The sequence below is a fragment of the Trichogramma pretiosum genome, unplaced genomic scaffold (genome assembly GCF_000599845.2).
Source record: "Trichogramma pretiosum strain Unisexual culture from Peru unplaced genomic scaffold, Tpre_2.0 scaffold113, whole genome shotgun sequence".
In the NCBI taxonomy this organism is placed as follows: Eukaryota; Metazoa; Arthropoda; class Insecta; order Hymenoptera; family Trichogrammatidae; genus Trichogramma; species Trichogramma pretiosum.
In genome coordinates this window covers 353,349-370,449 of record NW_019640797.1, presented here as the reverse complement: position 1 = coordinate 370,449, position 17,101 = coordinate 353,349, and the positions used below count along the sequence as shown (strand labels likewise).

The 17,101-nt window shown below is 39.0% G+C and overlaps 3 protein-coding genes across 6 annotated transcripts; 1 reads left to right on the top strand and 2 right to left on the bottom strand.

The window, feature by feature from the left end:
• Positions 1 to 1,208: 1,208 nt before the first annotated feature.
• Positions 1,209 to 4,153, bottom strand: LOC106659815 (lambda-crystallin homolog). The gene is made up of 4 exons (XM_014382523.2): positions 3,734 to 4,153; positions 2,741 to 2,928; positions 2,333 to 2,541; positions 1,209 to 1,889 (listed from the first exon to the last, which is right to left on the bottom strand). Exons 1-4 carry the CDS (start codon positions 3,769 to 3,771, stop codon positions 1,368 to 1,370), a joined length of 957 nt encoding a protein of 318 aa, XP_014238009.1. The 5' UTR covers positions 3,772 to 4,153; the 3' UTR covers positions 1,209 to 1,367.
• Positions 4,154 to 4,678: 525 nt separating this feature from the next.
• Positions 4,679 to 6,466, top strand: LOC106659772 (NAD-dependent protein deacylase Sirt4-like). The gene is made up of 4 exons (XM_014382456.2): positions 4,679 to 5,063; positions 5,156 to 5,444; positions 5,516 to 5,798; positions 5,881 to 6,466. The coding sequence occupies exons 1-4, from the start codon at positions 4,994 to 4,996 to the stop codon at positions 6,199 to 6,201; spliced, it is 963 nt and encodes a 320-aa protein (XP_014237942.1). The 5' UTR covers positions 4,679 to 4,993; the 3' UTR covers positions 6,202 to 6,466.
• A 96-nt stretch (positions 6,467 to 6,562) lies between these two features.
• Positions 6,563 to 11,256, bottom strand: LOC106659773 (acidic phospholipase A2 PA4). 4 transcript variants are annotated; one of them, XM_014382457.1, is made up of 5 exons: positions 11,096 to 11,256; positions 8,776 to 9,109; positions 8,041 to 8,378; positions 7,205 to 7,405; positions 6,841 to 6,929 (listed from the first exon to the last, which is right to left on the bottom strand). In XM_014382457.1, the coding sequence occupies exons 2-4, from the start codon at positions 9,067 to 9,069 to the stop codon at positions 7,219 to 7,221; spliced, it is 819 nt and encodes a 272-aa protein (XP_014237943.1). In that variant the 5' UTR covers positions 9,070 to 9,109; positions 11,096 to 11,256; the 3' UTR covers positions 6,841 to 6,929; positions 7,205 to 7,218. The 4 variants fall into 4 exon arrangements, with proteins under 4 accessions (XP_014237944.1, XP_014237943.1, XP_023314020.1 ...); XM_023458252.1 differs by having other exon boundaries at positions 6,852 to 6,929; positions 7,201 to 7,405; XM_023458259.1 differs by lacking the exon at positions 11,096 to 11,256 and adding an exon at positions 9,987 to 10,058 and having other exon boundaries at positions 6,852 to 6,929; positions 7,201 to 7,405.
• Positions 11,257 to 17,101: the final 5,845 nt, after the last annotated feature.

The following is a 17,101-nucleotide window of genomic DNA, read 5'->3' as shown; positions in this document are numbered from 1 at the left end:
AAAAAGTAAATAATTATAATAGTAAACAATGTTATATCTCGTTACACATAGATTATTGTAAAATATGTATTATTTTTATGGTACTCTTTTTTGAGATTAAACTTATTTCAATCATTTATATATATTTACGGTCGACTTTTGTTCGTGACTGTATTTTATCTCGACTGAAAGAAAGAGACTATGAGATTTTGGATTTTCTCAAAAATATTACTGCATTGATATATGATGTATAGCTGCTTTTGTGCTTTTGAACCTATAATAATCTCTGTATGCAGGATGATGGTTTCCCGTGTAATTAATTTTCGTACTCATGCACAATTGTACATGCACTGAAAATGCGTGTAAATGAATATTTCAATTGTATTTCAAAAGACTCTTCGACTACACTCATTAATTTTTAATTAACAATTCAAAAACATTGTATGTAACTGATTTTATACAATTTAATTTTTTTCAGTAGTCGAACGTTATCTTTTTTTACTCTAAAAATAAAAATTACTCAAAATTGTCTGAAGCATCGGAGCATTGCCAAAATTTGATATATTTATAAAGTAGTATTATTGTAAGTAGAATAATTTTATACCTACATTTTTTGTATAAAAGTTTCATAAAAGTGATGATTTTAGAAATTATTCATCTTTAATTGTTCAATTGTTGTTCCACGATTGGTATTTCATGAAAATACATCTCAGAAATTTTTTACAAAGGCTGGGAGAAACTCGTCAACTGTAATAGCCATTGTTATGAATTACAAAAACTGTAGTTGAAGAGTTAACATTTTCATGGAATTTTGAAACATCAGTTCTCAGTGTAATTATTTAGAGTTTACTAGCAACTTTGTATCGCCGATCTATTTCATTAACGCGTTTCCATTATTATTATTATCATTACGCCATTCAAGCATTTTTGCGATTTAAGTTAAAGATTAAACAATTTTTTGATAATTCAAATACTGGAGACGAATTCGACGGTTGATCTGTATATAAAAACAAATACAAATAGGGTGAATCTATCAGAGATAAAATGACTTATTGATAATTAAAATACTATTTTAATGACACGAGCGTTTTATTTATAAATATTCTCTTCGACCACCTGTAGTTGATTTGTACCTCTTTTATTTTCATAGCTACTGCAAAACCCATCGTTCAAATCGTTATCGATCGTATTTTTTTATCAATTTTGTATAAAGTGAATGAACTCGAGAATTTATAGACGTCAGAAAAAATTTTATTTTATTTGATTATTATATTTACAATCAAAGTAACATCACTGTACAAAGATATATTTACACTTGCCATCGGTTTTTTCTAGATTACCGATGAAAATCATTCATTCGAGCTCCAAATCGAGTCGACGAGTCCCTCTCACTTCTTGTCGCCGCTCATCTCTTTCTTGAGTACGGAAAGTTTCGTGAGAGCGAGATCGCGCCAGGCGCGTCTCTCCTGCAGCTTGTCGAGCGGGCAGATGCCGTTCAGCTGATTGCTGATCTCCTCGGCTGCGGGGCCCTCGAAGCGGGGCGTCGGCCCGAAGGTCATGCTGGTGTTGTAGATGCTGTTGCTGTAGGACTCGCAGTACTTCTTCATGCCCTCGGCGTTGAGGTGGGCCGTCTCGAAGGGCCCGAGGAAGGCGTAGCGCATGCCCAGTCCCTCGCTCATCACCGTGTCGATGTCCTTGACGTCGAGCACGCCGTCCGAGACGAGGCGCCAGGCCTCGTTGAGGATGGCGTACTGGATTCTGTTGAGGGCGAAGCCGTCGATCTCGCGATTGAGGACGACGGGCGCCTGGCCGATCTCCGTCATGATCTCCTTGGTCTTGGCGGGGATGTCGGCACGAGTCCACGGGGCTGGGACGATCTCGACGAGGGGCACGTAGTAGGGTGGGTTTACCTGGATAAAAATTGAGACGTTTAACATTCAGCATTTGAAGCTTCTAATTGATAATTATCGATCGAATTCGATTGATTAAAGTTTACACCACAATAACCACTGGAAATATATCTCATAATAACATCATCGAAGTAACGTTATCAAGTGTTTACTACCAAGAGCATAAAAATAAATACACTTGTACTCTACATTTTTTTCAAGACAAGTATCTTTTTATCATTTTTTTGAATTTATCCGCGATTGGTCGATTACGATCACGCAATTTCAGAGATATCGTTTTTCTACAATAGATTTTTTTACATCATATACATTGGTAAGATCCTGCTTGAAAATATTTCCATTTGATTTCTTTGAATTCACGCAACAGCAGATAATCGGATAAAAAAAATTATGAGATGGAACGTCAACGAGATTCGTAATAAAATAAAACGACAAGAACTTACGGGATGCGACACGATGACCTGATCGCGATGCTTCAATTTTTCACTGAACAGCGACGGCTTGAAGGTCGACGTGGACGACGACAAAATCACTTGATCGTCGACGATTTTGTCCAATTCCTCGAACAGCTTCGTTTTCATCTCTATCCTCTCTGGGATGCACTCTTGGATGAGCTTGGCGCCTTTGGCCATTTCAGCGAGGTTCGAGCTGCCTGTAAAACGAAAGATAAAAAAATATCGTCACGCGAAGCTACAAGTAATTTTCTAATACAAATAATTCTCCAATGGGCTCGATCGACAAGATAAGTTCGAAAATATTTCCGACGTTGCCTAATATTCGCGCTGTTTGTGCTAAGAGACGCTATAATCTAATCGAGTTTATGTATACACAAACGCCTATACGATACACACCCTGAATGAGCTGATACTGCTGCTCGGCGTTGAGCTTGCCTCGGAGCAGGCCGCCGGCCTCGAGCCGCTGCAGCTGCTGCTTGATGTCGGCCAGGGCATTGTCGATCTGCTGCTGGACGATGTCGTAGATCGTCACCTGGTAGCCGACGCCGGCGAACAGCATGGCCCAGCTGCGGCCGATCAGACCACTGTGGCGGGAGAGAGAGAGAGAAAAATATATTTAGAGATTAGAAATTGCAAGCGTGGTATTACATGCGTGTATAGAGTTATGCAACGAAATTATTATGAATTCATTGTGAAATATCATTGCCGCGCGGAGATAAAACCCGTTTTGTACGCGGAAATTGGCGAAACGACGTTTAATAATGTGCAGTTGAAAGATATTAAATTGTCAAGAGTAAATATTTGAGTTCCGAACGGCTTACTACTTACTTCTCCGAGTTTTTTTTTTTTTTTTTTTTGTATATCTATTTTCAGTCAATCTCATGTTTTGCAGACGTTTTTCTGTTTAATTATCGGAGTCAGCAAAGAGTTTCTTATTTCAAGTATTGTACGGTTAATTTTAGTCGCGAGTGAATTTACTTTTTTCTTCATGTTCAGCTTGTATTTAATTACAACTTGCTGAATTAATTAAATGTTGATAAAAATATGCAATAATTTGTAGGGATTCAAAAAATTTGACCAAATTAAGAACATAATTTAAAAAAAGTTAAAAATGTATTAGATATAGACTAATTATAATAGAAAAAAATTATATTAGTTGTTTGGTCGTATAATTTACATACTTTTTTAGTTGTTAAAAAATATTTCAATTCAATTCAATAAACACGTGGAAACTACAATATACTCCGCGTCCGTCAATTATTCAACGACTGATTGATTTTTATTTGTACCAAGCTCTAAACTCCATCAGCAATGATTCACCGTACTACGCGTATATTTGTTTTAACAACAATAAAAAATACTAAAGTAGCAATTGCTAGAGTTATTTACCTGCCGACGATGCCAATTTTTTCGTTCCTCGCAGCCATATTTTACGATCTCGCGTGTGTGTTTGCGTCTCTGATATATATATGATGCAACTGCACTCGTCTACAATACAAACTTTTGCGAAGTATATAAGCACCGGGCGGCGTCTGTCTGTATGCGCAACTCGAGACGAACTGGTTCTAGGGGCCGACTGGAGGTGAGCTTATATATAGGGAGTTCGCGCGAGCGAAGAGAGAGAGAGAAAAAGATAAAAGTCGTTCGATCGCGTATACACACACGCACACACGGTTGTTTTCCGTGTTTTTACGCTCAGAACGTCGTGCCCCTCTTGTATACATTATATTATATTCGTCTATTTTACACGTACACAAGTAACGATGATGCAGCTCTTTAATTATTGTGTGTGTGTACACGCCCGAAAAACGAGCCTATATTATAGAGCGTTATCTATCGAGGTTTTCGGCCGCGAGATAAACCCGATTCCGCGTCGCGACGTCTATTATTGACGCTTCATTCGTTCGTTCGACTGCGAATATCATATATCGGTTTAAAATCGGGTTACTATCGAATGTACAAACACACGCACGAAATTTCCACAAGTGCTGATTTACATTTTGGGTACGAATCGTTCGATCGATATTGCATCAGCCCACGCCGTGTACAGTCAAATTATACGGGGGCCTTTCTATTTAATTGTAATTGTAAACACGAGACGAGCCCACTTTTCTGTCACGTAGGCCACGTTAGAAATTTGATGAGTAAGTAGAGATAGAATGGAAATTTCGTCATTCGCCGGGGGGTCAACACCGAGATACGTAGACAAAAAGTCAAACGAATTTCCAAAATTTTGTGGGAATACGAGTCGTTTGCTAATGGATATAATGATAATCAGTCATGTGACGACGAAATAATTCTCATACTATCAAAAATGACAAAAAAAGGCCTTACTCGGCTCAATTTTCAATTCGATTGCAATTTTTTGATATCTCCCGCCTCTTTTTGCACTGCGCAAAATCCGCGCCGAGAGCAGACGACAAATCATCTGCATTGGTTTTTGCCAGTACACACGTGCAGACGCTTTTCAGGCACAAAACATCATGTCAACTCGTTGTCAGCAGTGGCCTCCACAGCTTAGCTCGTTTTGCGCAATATCGCCAAATAACGCGAGAAGTTTCTCGTGACAGATGTAAAATCGGAAAGAAAACGTTGGTTCGATTCGTTTGGAGCAATTATCGTCCCTGGTGAACTCAGTTTTTTCATAACATGGCGTTGGTCGTTACGACTATCAGGGCTATAAATAGGAAAAATCGCTCGCTTTCCTTGAACTTGGCAGGTAAATATACGTGACTTCTCGAACGAGCTGAATGAACGTTCGGTTTACCTTCTGGTCGAACGTTGAGTAAAATGTTTCTAATTCATTGTCAGATCGCCTTGGATACTGCGTGTCCCAGTCGAATCTCGCCTTCGTGCCTAAATGCGAGCCCGTCAAGTCGGAGGAGGTAGAGCTACTCAAGCAGTTTCTTCGAGATTGCGGCAAAATATGCGTCGTCACTGGTGCTGGAATATCCACGGAGAGTGGAATACCTGATTACAGATCAGAGGGTGTCGGGTTGTATGCCACGAGCAATCGCCGACCCATGTCGTACCAAGACTTTTGCAAGAGTGAAAAGAATAGAAAGCGTTACTGGGCAAGGAATTATGCCGCTTGGCCAAGGTAGAGTATAGACAAATGGGTATAAAGTGATCATTTACATTGTTATATCATTATTTCTTTTATTCCCTCAGTTTCTCGCTGTTTCAACCCAACTACACTCATAAATGGTTGAAAAGTATGGAAGACATTGGAAAAGTGAACTGCGTCATTACTCAAAATGTTGATTATCTCCATAGGAAAGCGGGTAGTAAAAATGTCATTGAATTACATGGTACTGGTTACAATGTAAAGTGCATGAGGTGTGAAAGACAAGTTGATAGATTTGAGTTTCAAAAAATTCTTGATGAGTTAAACCCTAGTTTAAAAGTTACGTCCACAGAAATAAGACCCGATGGAGATGTTGAATTGACGCAAGTATGTATTTTATTTTATTTTATTATGATATGATAAAAAAGGTTAAAGTTTCATTATTTGATAAAAATCTTTTATTTACAAGGAACAAGCCGATGGATTTGTTGTACCTCCTTGCTCTAGTTGTGGAGGTATTTTAAAACCCAACATTGTGTTCTTTGGTGATAATGTTGCCAGAAATGTCGTTGAACAAGTAAAAAATGAAGTGGAAGACGCAGACTCCTTATTAGTTCTTGGCACATCTTTGACGACATTCTCAGGCTACAGAATAATTTTACAAGCAACTGAGGCTGTGAAGCCTATAGCCATAGTAAATATAGGAGATACCAGAGGAGACTCACATGCACAATTGAAAATTCGTGGCAGGTGTGGTGAGATTCTCGAATCAATAGGAAATAAACTATAAAGCTCTTGCCGATCGATATTTTGCAATAGATAGTTAAAACCAAAGTATTCAGACTAAATTATTTGGGATAATTGTAATATATAAGTATTAAATGTTATAATATGAATGTTTATCTAAACTGCTTGTACATACAAATATTTGATCACTATTTTGACAAACAATATATTTTTGTTAACGCACACTTATGTGTTTTGTTGAATTCAAACCATCTTTAAATTACATTAATTATTATTAGTAGGCTATAAACATTTTAATAATGCAGTTTGCTTCATGCAACAAAGAGATTTCATTGAAAAAATAGATTATTATTCATGATAATATTCCAGTGCCTTTTCTGTGCGCACAAGTAAATAATAACATGTAATACTGAAGTCTTTATTGCAACATCAATATAGCGTTTTACATCAGCAGATAGGAAAATAAGACTAGTATCACGTCATAGGATAACAACATTTGATTGTTTTCATCACCTTAAATTAAAAAATTGCAAGCTGTACAACTATATAGAAGAAAAAATTCGTAATCTATCACAATGCATAAAAATTCTAAGAACTAACAAGTGTTTATTTGCACTTTCGAAAGCAAAAGCACGCCTAAATTATTGAATAAATTATCATTATTCAGACAATCACTAGATATTGAGAGGCATCAATGGCACGTATTTGTCACTTGGCTGGAATTTGAACTGGGAGCATATTTTTGCCCATTCGGATTCTGTGTAGCCATTTCTGAAAACAAAAAAAATTCATTAAGCTATAGAAGAATTTTTTATCAAATTTAAGTTTCAATTAATATTTGAAAGCATGACATAAAGTATCCAGCACCAAAATCTGTAGATATAAGATCCAATGAGCTGAAATTATTCATAAAATGCTTTTTTCAGTAAATTTCGTAGAAAAAAGAAGCACCTCCACCAGGATAACTCCATGTTACTCCATGTTATCTTGTAAAATTAATACACCTCCACCGAGAAAAAAAAATTTAAAAAAAAAACAATACCAACGCTCGAGGAGAAATTCACAGCAGCATGTTACGATGGTGCGCCTGGCCTATTTGGATCAGCTTGTTTCCTATCTGCTGGACCCAACCCTTGAAGCTCTGAAAAACCGTATTCAAAGCCTTAATCGGCCGCGATATCAGCGATCTCGGCGTCCAGCTGTCGCTTCGGATGAATTTCGGCGATCTTCGCCACTGCAGCGAGGCGCTAATGAGATTTCGGCCATAAATTTTCGATTATACGACGATCGGTATACAATAAAAATTCAATAATAATAATGGTAATAATTTTCAAAGGAGGAAATAATGTAAAGTGGGTAATTTAGACAGAAAAAGAACAATATCCAAATTTACTCAATGTTTGTTATAAATTGCCTTTGTAATTATATGAATATTTTTACTTTGCCACATGTAGATTTAAAGATTTTGGTGTTCGCCATCTCGCGGCAGAGGCTATATTTACTGATGATATAATTTTTATAAATTATTTGTACAATTGATACAAATACAAAATCGGTATTGAAACATTTATTTTCAAATCAAAATCTCCAAGCAATAGAATAATTACGATAATGATTCATAGCGAAAGATAATAAAAATTTTCGAAAAATCAACAACAATAAAATCGTAGCTAACTAATATATAACTTATACAATTATTTTGAATTGTTCACTAGCGGATTTCAAGTTAAAGGGGGGACTCGCCATCTAGCGGTGGTGACTGTCTTTAATTTTGATTTTTTTTCAATCAAATCGTTTAAATTTGAACATAAAATAAATATTTTTTCGTTCGTTTTTATTCAAAACCAAAAAAAAAAAAATAAATAAAATAAATAAGGCTTACCTCTGCCACTGGGAGCAGGGACGTCGCTCCTTGAAGCACGTCACCTGTATCACGTTGAAGAACAGAGCGCCGAGGGTGTTGGCCACCTCGGTGTTGATGGTCTGCAGGCAGCGCCTGAACTTGGCGTCGCAGTCGCAGTGGGAGCGCGTGAACGGCGACTTGTTGCAGATGCCGTGGATGCACTGCTGGGGCTCGATCGTCTGCGGGCAGTGGTCGTGCTCGCGGCAGCAGGCGTCCTCCAGGGCGTGCGGCCCCAGATCGTCGTAGCTCTTGGCGCGATTGCCCGGGCCGCACCAGTTCGTGCCCGGATACATGATGCCGGCCGATGCCGATTGATTCTGTACAACAAGAGCAAGTATATTAAAAAAAATATCAGACGAATTCTTAATAACTCTTTAAAAGACCAAATGAATTTTAAAAGGTCTTATAAATGTTAGGATTTCGTACAAAGATTTTTAAGAGTTAGTCATTCGTAAATTTCTTTTTAAATTTAATAAGTGATTGACCACATGAATTTTTTAAATTTATTTATATCAATTACAATTCTTATAAAGTTTAATTAACTCTTAATAAGTTAATAAGTTAATTTTAATTAATTGTTTTAATGAGTTATTAAGATTTATCAAGTGTTAATAAAAGCTTTTAATAGTTTTAAATGAGACTTTTTAAGGCCTTTATAAAACTTTCTCACAAGAAAAATTTCCATCGAGATATTACGCGAAGATGTATTCGTACCTTTCCTTTGCTGCGCGACGCCTTGCAGGTCTCCTCGAGATCGGCCACGAGATTGCCCGATATCTGGCGGACCTTTTTCGGATCCGAGCCCAGCACCATGCGCTGTATGACGCCGCGATCGTGATACAGCTCGCAGAACGGGGCGCCGGCGTTGAGCTCGACCATGCGCGTCATCGCGAGATCGGCCACCAGGACGCTGGACCGTGCCGTACCCACCAGGCAGGAAGCGGCGGCCACCAAGAGCAGGAGACGGTGGCCGCGCGTCATCACCCCGAGCCGACGATTCTCAACCATATCCGATGATGATGACTTGTTAAGACGAGTCGGTGTGTCACTGTGCACGATAACAATTATTTTTCTAATGCGTATTTAATTGTAAGAAGAATCGACACGTGTGCTCCAGTCGCAACGGAGGCTCGATTCGAACTGTGCGCGAGATGCTCGACGCCACGAGCGTGTCTCAAATCTAGAATGCGTTTTTTATTCAACGAGTTAAGTTTCCCCCTTAGATTCTGAGAGTGTCCTTCTCAAAACAATTGTTATTATTATAATTATTGTTATTCATCTTCCAGCAGGTGAAATATCACTTCGCGCTTCAAAGAATCCTATATATGAAATTTTGACAGATCACTTGCAGCAGTCCGCGGCGCGACACAATAGGCTATTATGATGGATGTGTGACCTTTCACGCGCGTTATAATGTATATTAATTTCCAATATTTGAGCGTAATTCGGATTAATTCTTTTCTAAATTAGTCTTTACGAGTATATTAATTCGTTTAAAAATAATAGGCCTCGACAGCCATGGAAAATAATATTAAGGTCTCTGTATATAACGCAAACGTGAAATAATGTCCGGTCATTAAAAGACAACAACAATATCATGGCTGAAAACTCGAGATGTATTAATAAAAAAATAAAAGGTGCAACGATTAAAATATCCATTCCGCTTATTATCCTGCGGTACGCGAATTAGTATGCGTGTATTATAACGATCGGTTATGACGTACGGCGTGATCTTTTTTTTTGTTTCTATTTCGAATCCGAACAACAAGCCATGCGATATTTTTGTGGTGCATCGTGTGTTTTTTGATGGATCGATTTGCGTGCGTTCAAAATCGAACGAAAAAAAAAAATTGATAAAAGAAACTCGTGCTACGTCAAAGATCGGTATAGACTTCACACACACACAGTCGAATTAAACGACGTACGTGTATAGTATCGCTTCGTTCGGGCAGTGAGCTTCGATCGTCCCAAGCACAGAAGACACACAAAGGAGCTTTAAATTGAAATAAATTCACGTCGAACTATACTACTAACTACGCCGCCGCCGTCGTCTATGTGTGTGTGTACTCTAACGTGACGAAGGTGACTCGCGATGTGCTGCGCTTCTCTCTCTCTCTCTCTCTCTCTCTTGATTTACTCGCGCAGAGACTCGAAGCAATAGACTCCGAAGTATCGACGTTTAAAGCGCACATATACACACATATACACACACCTGTTACTACCGGCCTATTAGGCGAGGAATAAAAGGAGACTTGCGAAATTTTCCAGATTTATGGTGTTGCGATTGCGACGACGACGACGCTTTTTCCGCGCGCGCTAATCGATAGATGTTCGAAGCTATTTCCACTTTTCTTCGTCTTTTTTTGCGCAATGGCGATTGTACCGAAGAATCTTGAGGAATTTTTGCTTATTGACAACGAGTATAAGAATTATTTAATCGGTATGCGATATCGATTTTTATTTTTTTGTTACGATGCGCACAAAGAAAAGTCGGACACTGGATACAAAATTGAGCCGTACGATCTTGACATTTATTTTTCGAGTGTAGAGAGACAACAAAAACTATCGATCGGTGAAAACCCGATCCATTATGCTAATGTATTGCTCGCGAGCAAAAAAATATCAAGTTTAATTATTGATAATTGATAGTTCAATGTCGCGAAATGATCTTTGGATTTATAATACTGCGCTTTCGATTACTTCCTTGTGCATATGACTTGCTCGATCGTAAGCAAATTCCATTCAATGACAATTTTTAATATTGCAACAATTTACCGATAAATTTTGATTACAATTATACGGTGGATGAGAAAAATGACTTCTGACCATCGTACCTCAAAATAGACACTGTAATATTGGTGTTTTTTTTATCATAATATCGAATTCCAAAAAAATGCACTCAAGCCGTTTTGCCTCTCCACCACAAAATTACGCGCAATGAAATAAAACCAGCAGTCCTCGAGTAAAAAATGTTACTGCGGTATCGGTGAGACATAAAAAAAATTCACCCATCGATGACAAAAAAATCACTTACCTTTCTTGAAAAAAGTCTCGACTTTACAGTCCAAAAATGAAAACACACACGCGCACACACGACGCACTGCTTTATATCAAACACCGATCTTATAAATCGATCGAAGCCAATTTGAAAAAATAATGTACACGTCCCGCGAGTCGGAACCTGCGCGATCGAGAGTACCGGTTAAACTGAAGTGCTGCCGATACCGTGTGCATGTACGTACGTGACGATGCGCGCAGCATCGCAGCAGCATCGCGCCGTAATAATAAAAAAATACACGCGGCGGTCCCCGCAGCTATATATACATGACTTCCGTCGAAGAATCCCCGTGACATTCCGCGATTACGCACATGTGTGTCCCGGGCGCCCGATAACGCGTCGCGGGGTTGGCAAAGATCGCGAGAAAAATATACATATATCGATCTTCCTCTTTCACACCTTCGCGACGCGATTAGATTTACAGCTCGTATACACTTTTTTTTACCAGCGAATCACTCCATTGTATATATACGTCGGTGTGCGACGGGCACTCGTGCTTATCCTTTTTTTTTCCTCGCGCTATAGGCACATCGGAAACGCGGCAAATGGGAAACGAGGATAGCCGCCGCGGCTCGGTGGAAGTTTTGCCAATGTGCTAACGACTTGTAACATTACACCTATATTTTTACGGCTCGTATACACTCGTTTAGCAGCGCGCAAAACCATTGTCATTATCCCTGACGCCGTTTAACGATTGACTGTTTCGTTTTCTTTTATTATTATTCTTTTTTTTTCACATTTTTAGTACGAATCTGCGGATACGATGGATGCGCGGCTTATATATACGCACCGAAGACGAAGACGACGACGAAGGACACGCATAATAAATGTATAGCTCTTAGCTGCCGCCGCTGCTGGGCCAAGATTATCTTACGCAATACGACCCAAGGCGCAAAGTGAGAAATAGCGTGTCGGCACCGTCATTCGGCAAACATTACAACCGATTCTTCGCGATATATGCCTTTTTGCACATTTTAAATCGCCACAACTGTTTACCCTGTCGCGAACGTTTACATATTATTATAATACGTACGCTTCAGCGCGCCTCGAGCTCTTGTGTGTACGTGTGTATTTATTTAATATAAAAAATCGAGAGGCTGCGTCCGGCGCTTGTAATGCATTTTTTATACGGAGAGTGTGGCACACGGTCAAATTTCCGATTGCGCAGAAATTGTTGTTCTTTTCTTTTCTTTTCTCGCAAAGAATCTTTTTCCGATTTATGCGGAATAATCGCAATATACCGCATAGCTCGGCGCGAGGATAATTATCGAGAGAATCGTATGTAATTACAGCTTTCGGCGCATATCATACACAGCCGTCGTACTTTTGTAATTGCTGATTTATTACGGAGCTGCGCGCAACGAGGTTCACGATCGGCCGTATAGCACACATATATTCTTGATGCGTTTTAATAATTGTTTACGAGGACGAAGACGATATACAGTCGTAGAAAATATCATTTTATTATTTATCAAGCCTATATCGTAACTCGAGTGCCAAAGACAAAAGGTTTTGTACAAGCGAATATCGTATCAGTCGGACGAATAATTGGGACATACGCGCGACATAGAGGGGCACACTATGCTGCACACGCACACACAGGTGGATATACACGTTATAATAGGTACGGATCGTCATTACGATCGACCTATTTTTAACTCGAGTCGTGTAGATTTTGCCCCGCGCAGGACCCTTTTTTGCGTTGCGCCATTATCACATGTATATGCCCGAGGTGGACGCGTCATTGCAGCGTGGGTGAATGCATGTGTGTGTGCGTGTGTGTGTGTGTGTGTGCGCGCGCACGGCTTAATCGAATGCAATATAGCCAATGAACCTTGCTACATGAACCTGACCGAGTTAATAATATGCATTGGCTGTACGATACCGACGCTATTATGCTGTGTATGTTATATTATAAGCTCAATGTGAGGAGCGCGCGACGTTTCAACCGACTGTCATATGTATAAAGGCTTTCCAGACACCCTGATAGAAATGCTCAACATGGGCAATGATGCCTAATAACCAAAGTATTAACATTTAAAACGGTTTAAAATAAATTAGCATTCATTCGCTTGTTTTTTTTAATGATTTTTCTGCTATGATTGTGTTGAAAATTTCGACTAGTTTTCAATTCGACAATACCACTTTGAGTAACGATACCCGTAAATCTGCAAGTGGCAAAGTCAAAAAAATGCTGTAAGCCAAATTAAAATATATCAGTTTCGACAACTTGGAAGCCTAAACTCCCGGTTGCACTTTGTGTGTACGAGCCATCAAACACTGTGGCTCTGGATTCTTCACGTTCTTGGATCGATTTTCCTTTGAACAGTCGATCTTGTTTTTTTTTTCTATCGGATAAAAATTATAATTTATATAATTTTAATAATTTTACACTTTTTATACATTAGCATCTGAGTACTACATCACATTTGGAGTGTCTTGGCAAATGTATTTAAACATTAAAAGGCAACTTTTACATACTAAAAAGAACGATTAAAAAATAGTACATTACGTAACTGAGGCGGGGGGTTGTCTATCTTGCAAACTGACACTCTTGCGAGATTGATAACCGCCTCAGTTACGTAAAGTTTTTTTCATCATGGAGTGCAGGAAGTCGATTTGAAGATTTTCCCCCGCGGTGCAGCGTGCGGGACATAGCACTTCCCGCACGCTGTGTTGAACCTAAATATTACCCAGAGACCTATTCAATTACCCATGAACCGTGCTTTATACAAATATTTTGACTTTATCACTTGCATATTTACATTCATAAAGTACTCGCCATCTAGCGGCGAAAGTGGTTCATCCTATACAGTATCCCTTGGACTCGATAATTCGCACTCGTGATAATTCCCATGGTCGAAAAGAAAAAAAATTACAATAATAACGAGTGATGCGAGAAATTAATGAAATACACTTCGTACGTATAGTCCCTCGCGTTCTCCTCTCGTACAATACGAATACATGGGCAAGGCTCAGAATTTTTTAAATAATCGTGTGCATGTATGTCACCGATCTCGACGCGCTTTTGGTATGTTATAGTACATGATCTATATTTTTTCGAAAGCCCTGACGTAATCAAAAAATCTGAAAAAATTCATAAAAATACTTTTCATCAATATAAACAACCTTGAATTTTTTAAGGTTTTTTGAGTGCTTCAAGCCTTCAGATAAAATCATTGAAAATTTCAAAAATTCATGTAAGGGGCTGCAATACAAAGCACGATCATGCAATACAAAGCACGATCTTTTTTTCACTTATTTTTGGTATCAAAATACACAACCTTAAAGTTTTTCAGATTTTTTCAGAGGGGACTCTGGCGTCTAGAGCCGATAAATACCCATTTTTACTCTGATTAATTGTAAATCGGATCGCGTGAAAAGAAAATCTTCCTTCGTTTGCCTCGAAGTGTGAACTCTTCATTAGGAGAATATGAATCTGGAAGAGCTATCTATTTTGAACGGGACGACAAATGTGTCTGTGCGAGCAAGTGAGCATCATTAGTGGTCGCGGTCATTGTCTCAGAAGATAATAGAAATACTCTGATTAATTGTAAATCGGATCGCGTGAAAAGAACATCTGCCGTTGTTTGCCTCGAAGTGTGAACTCTTCATTAGGAGAATATGAGTCTGGAAGAGCTATCTATTTTGAATGGGACGACAGATGCGAGCAAGCGATTATCATTAGTGGGCGGAGTCAATATCTTAGAAAGTGAAAGTTCCAAATTCATCGATCGACGGCCTAAAAATTGACTATTCTCATAACTGAGAGCAATTCTATCGTGCTGCAATTTTATTTTGATTTTTAAATACACTTTAGCGCATCCGATGATTACAGTTCATGTTTGTAATAATTTTTCAAGTGTTTTTGAACGAAAGTAATCAAATTTAATTCTTATTATCACATGTAAATAATAAGTGTATCTCATTAATTTGTCGTGCCACTCTTTATTATTGTAATTTTTTTTTCTTTTCGGTCATGGGAATTATCACGAGTGCGAATCATCGAGTCCAAGGGATATACTGTATAGGATGAACCTCTTTCGCCGCTAGATGGCGAGTACTTTATGAATGTAAATCTGCAAGTGATAAAGTCAAAATATTTGTATAAAGCACGGTTCTAAATGCGTAGCCTTTCAAACTATACCAATCATATGCATACAAGTATCGATTTTTCAACGATATCGCGAAAAGTAAACAAAAAAACTACGAAGAGAGACCGTGAAAAAGACGGTGGCACATCGTCCGATCGTGCTTCGATTTACATGCGTATATGTATTCGTCGTCAGGTATTTTTCGAAAACCGCTCACGTGCACGCAGGAACACAAATGCCTACTTTTGTTACTTTTTCTCACGAGCACGATAATAATAAAACACAAAAGCAAATGCGGAATTCGCGAGCATAACAGCAGATCAGCAGCGACGACAGGTCGAAGAATTAATCCTCTCTCACTACTCGGCGCGGGAGCGTAAAAACGTGATTCGACTCGACAGAATGAAAAAAGGCGCGCACTGCACACACGCGTTTTGGGCTTTTCTTTGTGCGTTTTACTATATGTATATCCAAAGTCTCTTCAATCAGGACGATGAAAAATCGTTGCGTTTAATACTACTTCGACTTCCTCGAGCCGCAAACCGATTCGCACAGCTATAGTTCGTCGGATGCATACGTAATTAGGCAATACGCATCTCTTTAGAGCTCATATTTTTTTTCAATCGTTTCAGTCGCAGCGAGCAAAAGTAATAATATGAAACGAGTTTATTTTTTTGCCACGCTCTATTGTGTATAGCGATGTTACCATTCAATTTTCAAGTCCAATCAATGACTGTCTGGCAACCGCCGACCGACCACACAAGCACACTTATTTGCGCGACGAGTATATATTGTATATAATACCTCTTCGAAGCGACGACAAGGTCGAGATGCTGCTGCTGCTGCTGCAGAAGAGATGCGCGCACTCGAGAATTTCCAATTGCACTCACGCACATCGGTATATTAAAATAATAACAAGTGCTCTCGCGCGCGAGAGAGAGAAGTTTTTAAAAGAAAAAAAATTTCTTAAGGTCAAGTACGTCTTCGGCCGAGCACATGGTCATTTATATTATACTTTTCCCTGTATACATTATTATTATTATTGTACTCTCTTTTGTCCGAGGCGTTTAAATGTCAATTATCATCCGCCGCGGCGGAGTGACGAAATCAGCCGGTTGTAACGCAATCGCAACTACTGCACAAGTACACAACAACAACACAGCTTCGTGCCACGCGACGACGACCTATCGCTTCCGCACTGCGTACTTTTCGCTCCGATATTCGCGAGCTTGCGACACCCCCCCGTACGTATACGGCTTTTTTTGGCGCACCTGAGGTCGAGAGAGGTGCGCGCAGAGTACACACGCAAACGTACGTACGTACATGTGGGAAAATAAGAACATGATTACATTTATAATTTTGAAGACATTACTTGAAGATACTTTTCAACTTTTTACTTGCACGAATGAACTGTAACGAGGTATTCGCGTGTCGATAATGAGAGAGAAAAAAAGTATCGATCGACTGGAAAGTATTACGCGATGTTCGCGCCGTCATCCTTTTCTCCTGCTTGTCGCATCGATGTAATATACATAACATAAAATGAAACTAATGCAATTTTGACGAAGAGAATTGTTGATCGCAAAAAAAACCTAATGGGTATAATAGTCTCAAAGCGTGTCAACGCGATGTGAGAAATTCATCGGCCACATTGATGAATTTCGAATTCCTTTAATTAGAATTAGAGCGACTATGACCCCGCCCCTTTTAGACACATGTATAAACACAGTAAACACACACGGACGCGTGGGCTCACAAGTGTCAACATAATTTCTAATACTAGAAAATATTTAGTTCCTCCAAACTCATATTCTCCTAATCGAATGTCGGCTTTTCCGGCTTTTCCTTTGATGTTCGGGTAAATTGTCGCACGACAGTGTCAAAAGAA